Source organism: Procambarus clarkii, chromosome 18 (genome assembly GCF_040958095.1).
Source record: "Procambarus clarkii isolate CNS0578487 chromosome 18, FALCON_Pclarkii_2.0, whole genome shotgun sequence".
NCBI lineage: Eukaryota > Metazoa > Arthropoda > Malacostraca > Decapoda > Cambaridae > Procambarus > Procambarus clarkii.
Genome location: NC_091167.1, coordinates 13,580,631 through 13,586,630, shown reverse-complemented (window position 1 = coordinate 13,586,630; position 6,000 = coordinate 13,580,631). Strand labels below are relative to the sequence as shown.

The 6,000-nt window shown below is 46.6% G+C and overlaps 1 protein-coding gene across 2 annotated transcripts in view; it reads left to right on the top strand.

Annotated features, from left to right (window-relative positions):
• Positions 1 to 968: 968 nt before the first annotated feature.
• Positions 969 to 6,000, top strand: part of mRpL22 (mitochondrial ribosomal protein L22) — a 32,180-nt gene continuing 27,148 nt past the window's right edge. For both annotated transcript variants that reach the window (XM_045736936.2, XM_045736937.2), the window contains exon 1: positions 969 to 1,091. In XM_045736936.2, the coding sequence (XP_045592892.1) occupies positions 1,064 to 1,091 (28 nt within the window). In that variant the 5' untranslated portion in view covers positions 969 to 1,063. The remainder of the gene's footprint in view (positions 1,092 to 6,000) is intronic.

Sequence of the window (6,000 nt, the reverse complement as noted above, 5' to 3'; positions counted from 1 at the left end):
CGGGCAAGTCCTTAATCCTATGGTCCCTGGAATACGATCCCCTGCCGCGAAGAATCGTTTTTTCATCCAAGTACACATTTTACTGTTGCGTTAAACAGAGGCTACAGTTAAGGAATTGCGCCCAGTAAATCCTCCCCGGCCAGGATACGAACCCATGACATAGCGCTCGCGGAACGCTAGGCGAGTGTCTTACCACTACACCACGGAGACTGCTTTAAGCTCAATTACTATTAAGTTTTTAGTCTAAGTGTTTTTTTCCCCACCTCACCTTGCCCGAAACGGTGTGCGTACTAAAATAAATAAAAATAAAATGTTTATTCAGGTAAGGTACATACATACAAGAGATTTTCCAAAATTTGATCAATTTATAGATAGATCTAGTACATACAATGCCTAAAGCCACTATTACGCAAAGCGTTTCGGTCAGGAAAAACATTAATGACTAAAACTTAATACTAATTGAGTATAAAGAATAAAATGTGTTGAGAACAAATAAAAATAAAGACAAAAAAGGGGAGAACATGGCGGAAAAAGCAGCACAAATAACAATTAGGTCGACAAACAGCGTTTAAAAAAAACAACAAAACAGACATGGGTTGACAATAGAGGGGTAAGGTAGGTTACAGGGAATTTATTAGGTAGTGCTTCGTTTTTACCTTAAACTGGTTGAGAGAGGTACAGTCTTTAACATGATCGGGAAGGTCATTCCACATTCTGGGTCCCTTGATTTGTAGAGCATTTCTAGTTTGATTAAGTCTACTAGTGGCTTTAGGTATTGTATGTACTAGCTCTATCTATAAATCCAACATTATGTTTGTAAATCAACTATGTATGTACTTTCCTGAATAAAATTTACTTTAATTTACTTTACCTAAATAAACGATTTGATTTGATTTGTCTAATGGGAATGACAGTCTTTTTATAATTAATTACATATCTTGAATTTCATATATAAAGACAAAATCCATACGAAATATATTTATAATTAATGGTGGATACCTTTACACTGAGGTTACCTTTACAGTAAGGTTACCTTTATACCGAGGCTACCTTCAGTGGCAAGATGGCGGCCTCCATCGCCCGTGTTGTCGGTGAGGAGCAAAATATTTACTCTACATTGTGCTTGCTTTTCCCGCCCTTTGTCAGTACTCTGAGGTTTATAATGGCCCAGTGAAGGGAGACGGATACAAGGACTTGCATTTATATGTTGTGCATTATTATATAGCAAGGTGTGGCGGGGTGAAGGCTAGGTCAGGTCTTCGTAGGCAAGTGTTTTCACTGTAGACTAGTCACTGCTGGTCACTGTAGTGTGTTGCTGCTGGTCACTGTAGACTAGTGTGTTGCAGCTGGTCACTGTAGACTAGTGTGTTGCTGCTGGTCACTGTAGACTAGTGTGTTGCTGCTGGTCACTGTAGACTAGTGTGTTGCAGCTGGTCACTGTAGACTAGTGTGTTGCAGCTGGTCACTGTAGACTAGTGTGTTGCAGCTGGTCACTGTAGACTAGTGTGTTGCAGCTGGTCACTGTAGACTAGTGTGTTGCTGCTGGTCACTGTAGACTAGTGTGTTGCAGCTGGTCACTGTAGACTAGTGTGTTGCAGCTGGTCACTGTAGACTAGTGTGTTGCAGCTGGTCACTGTAGACTAGTGTGTTGCAGCTGGTCACTGTAGACTAGTGTGTTGCAGCTGGTCACTGTAGACTAGTGTGTTGCTGCTGGTAACTGTAGACTAGTGTGTTGCAGCTGGTAACTGTAGACTAGTGTGTTGCAGCTGGTCACTGTAGACTAGTGTGTTGCAGCTGGTCACTGTAGACTAGTGTGTTGCTGCTGGTCACTGTAGACTAGTGTGTTGCAGCTGGTCACTGTAGACTAGTGTGTTGCAGCTGGTGACTGTAGTGTGTTGCCGCTGGTCACTGTAGTGTGTTGCAGCTGGTCACTGTAGTGTGTTGCAGCTGGTCACTGTAGTGTGTTACAGCTGGTCACTGTAGTGTGTTGCAGCTGGTCACTGTAGTGTGTTGCAGCTGGTCACTGTAGTGTGTTGCAGCTGGTCACTGTAGTGTGTTGCAGCTGGTCACTGTAGTGTGTTGCAGCTGGTCACTGTAGTGTGTTGCAGCTGGTCACTGTAGTGTGTTGCAGCTGGTCACTGTAGTGTGTTGCAGCTGGTCACTGTAGTGTGTTACAGCTGGTCACTGTAGTGTGTTGCCGCTGGTCACTGTAGTGTGTTGCAGCTGGTCACTGTAGTGTGTTGCAGCTGGTCACTGTAGTGTGTTACAGCTGGTCACTGTAGTGTGTTGCAGCTGGTCACTGTAGTGTGTTGCAGCTGGTCACTGTAGTGTGTTACAGCTGGTCACTGTAGTGTGTTGCAGCTGGTCACTGTAGTGTGTTGCAGCTGGTCACTGTAGTGTGTTGCAGCTGGTCACTGTAGTGTGTTGCAGCTGGTCACTGTAGTGTGTTGCAGCTGGTCACTGTAGTGTGTTGCAGCTGGTCACTGTAGTGTGTTACAGCTGGTCACTGTAGTGTGTTGCAGCTGGTCACTGTAGTGTGTTAGCAGCTGGTCACTGTAGTGTGTTGCAGCTGGTCACTGTAGTGTGTTGCAGCTGGTCACTGTAGTGTGTTGCAGCTGGTCACTGTAGTGTGCTGCAGCTGGTCACTGTAGTGTGCTGCAGCTGGTCACTGTAGTGTGTTACAGCTGGTCACTGTAGTGTGTTGCAGCTGGTCACTGTAGTGTGTTGCAGCTGGTCACTGTAGTGTGTTGCAGCTGGTCACTGTAGTGTGTTGCAGCTGGTCACTGTAGTGTGTTGCAGCTGGTCACTGTAGTGTGTTGCAGCTGGTCACTGTAGTGTGTTGCAGCTGGTCACTGTAGTGTGTTGCAGCTGGTCACTGTAGTGTGTTGCAGCTGGTCACTGTAGTGTGTTGCAGCTGGTCACTGTAGTGTGTTGCAGCTGGTCACTGTAGTGTGTTGCAGCTGGTCACTGTAGTGTGTTACAGCTGGTCACTGTAGTGTGTTGCAGCTGGTCACTGTAGTGTGTTGCAGCTGGTCACTGTAGACTAGTGTGTTGCAGCTGGTCACTGTAGACTAGTGTGTTGCTGCTGGTCACTGTAGACTAGTGTGTTGCAGCTGGTCACTGTAGACTAGTGTGTTGCAGCTGGTCACTGTAGACTAGTGTGTTGCAGCTGGTCACTGTAGACTAGTGTGTTGCAGCTGGTCACTGTAGACTAGTGTGTTGCAGCTGGTCACTGTAGACTAGTGTGTTGCTGCTGGTAACTGTAGACTAGTGTGTTGCAGCTGGTAACTGTAGACTAGTGTGTTGCAGCTGGTCACTGTAGACTAGTGTGTTGCAGCTGGTCACTGTAGACTAGTGTGTTGCTGCTGGTCACTGTAGACTAGTGTGTTGCAGCTGGTCACTGTAGACTAGTGTGTTGCAGCTGGTCACTGTAGTGTGTTACAGCTGGTCACTGTAGTGTGTTGCCGCTGGTCACTGTAGTGTGTTGCAGCTGGTCACTGTAGTGTGTTGCAGCTGGTCACTGTAGTGTGTTACAGCTGGTCACTGTAGTGTGTTGCAGCTGGTCACTGTAGTGTGTTGCAGCTGGTCACTGTAGTGTGTTGCAGCTGGTCACTGTAGTGTGTTGCAGCTGGTCACTGTAGTGTGTTGCAGCTGGTCACTGTAGTGTGTTGCAGCTGGTCACTGTAGTGTGTTGCAGCTGGTCACTGTAGTGTGTTACAGCTGGTCACTGTAGTGTGTTGCCGCTGGTCACTGTAGTGTGTTGCAGCTGGTCACTGTAGTGTGTTGCAGCTGGTCACTGTAGTGTGTTACAGCTGGTCACTGTAGTGTGTTGCAGCTGGTCACTGTAGTGTGTTGCAGCTGGTCACTGTAGTGTGTTACAGCTGGTCACTGTAGTGTGTTGCAGCTGGTCACTGTAGTGTGTTGCAGCTGGTCACTGTAGTGTGTTGCAGCTGGTCACTGTAGTGTGTTGCAGCTGGTCACTGTAGTGTGTTGCAGCTGGTCACTGTAGTGTGTTGCAGCTGGTCACTGTAGTGTGTTACAGCTGGTCACTGTAGTGTGTTGCAGCTGGTCACTGTAGTGTGTTACAGCTGGTCACTGTAGTGTGTTGCAGCTGGTCACTGTAGTGTGTTGCAGCTGGTCACTGTAGTGTGTTGCAGCTGGTCACTGTAGTGTGCTGCAGCTGGTCACTGTAGTGTGTTACAGCTGGTCACTGTAGTGTGTTGCAGCTGGTCACTGTAGTGTGTTGCAGCTGGTCACTGTAGTGTGTTGCAGCTGGTCACTGTAGTGTGTTGCAGCTGGTCACTGTAGTGTGTTGCAGCTGGTCACTGTAGTGTGTTGCAGCTGGTCACTGTAGTGTGTTGCAGCTGGTCACTGTAGTGTGTTGCAGCTGGTCACTGTAGTGTGTTGCAGCTGGTCACTGTAGTGTGTTGCAGCTGGTCACTGTAGTGTGTTGCAGCTGGTCACTGTAGTGTGTTGCAGCTGGTCACTGTAGTGTGTTGCAGCTGGTCACTGTAGTGTGTTGCAGCTGGTCACTGTAGTGTGTTACAGCTGGTCACTGTAGTGTGTTGCAGCTGGTCACTGTAGTGTGTTGCAGCTGGTCACTGTAGTGTGTTGCAGCTGGTCACTGTAGTGTGTTGCAGCTGGTCACTGTAGTGTGTTGCAGCTGGTCACTGTAGTGTGTTACAGCTGGTCACTGTAGTGTGTTACAGCTGGTCACTGTAGTGTGTTGCAGCTGGTCACTGTAGTGTGTTGCAGCTGGTCACTGTAGTGTGTTGCAGCTGGTCACTGTAGTGTGTTGCAGCTGGTCACTGTAGTGTGTTGCAGCTGGTCACTGTAGTGTGTTACAGCTGGTCACTGTAGTGTGTTGCAGCTGGTCACTGTAGTGTGTTGCAGCTGGTCACTGTAGTGTGTTACAGCTGGTCACTGTAGTGTGTTGCAGCTGGTCACTGTAGTGTGTTGCAGCTGGTCACTGTAGTGTGTTACAGCATGCTAGTATTGCAGCTTGCCAGTAACATTTCTTACAGTATTAGGTATGGATAATTATGTATATAAAGGGTTGTAGCACTATAAATTACAGATGTCAAGTACAGTACAACCTCGACTCAACACACTATATGGGACCCACCTCAGTGTGTTTGGAGCGTTGGATGCGTTGCAAGAGGTGACCTTTAGGAGGCATTTGCGTTGGTGTCTCTTTTTTTTCTTGTATACAATAAAAATACATTATCATATTATATACCTATATATTATTACCCTACTAAAAAATACTGTGTTGTATCTGTTATTTACCTTATTATTGGAGTTATGTCCATCATAAAGTCTCATGGAGTTGTGAATGCTGTACAGTAAATACATACTGTAGTGTATTATACTGTTAACACTGTGCTGATTAAGTAGTTCTGCTGTATGTTGAGTACTACAATTCAGTTTATGAAAACTATTGTTCACTAAAATTACTGCAACTTTAATTTTAACACTATGTACACACTTCAATTTAACACTTGTTCTAACTGTTCACGCCACACACGATGTGTTTAGATCTTTGCATCAGCTTTGCTGGTGCTCGCTGCAGCTGTGGCTTCAGCTGCTTCTGAGCTGGTACAGGCTGCTGTTGTACCAGTGCTGGGTACAGCTGTGCTCGTGCTGGGTACGGCTGTGCTCGTGCTGGGTACGGCTGTGCTCGTGCTGGGTACGGCTGTGCTCGTGCTGGGTACGGCTGTGCTCGTGCTGGGTACGGCTGTGCTCGTGCTGGGTATAACTGTGCTCGTGCTGGGTATGGCTGTGCTCGTGCTGGGTACGGCTGTGCTCGTCCTGGTTGATTTTCTGCTACTAGTTCTTGCAAAATATTGCTTCATTTTTGGCATTAATAAGGCACAATTAGTAAGCCCCTGAGACATTTTGTTGTATAACAATACAGCTGTAGTAAAAAAATGGTAAATTCCATGATTATTCCTCCACCGGCGGATAAATACTGTACATCAATCGCAGACAAAGCTAAGG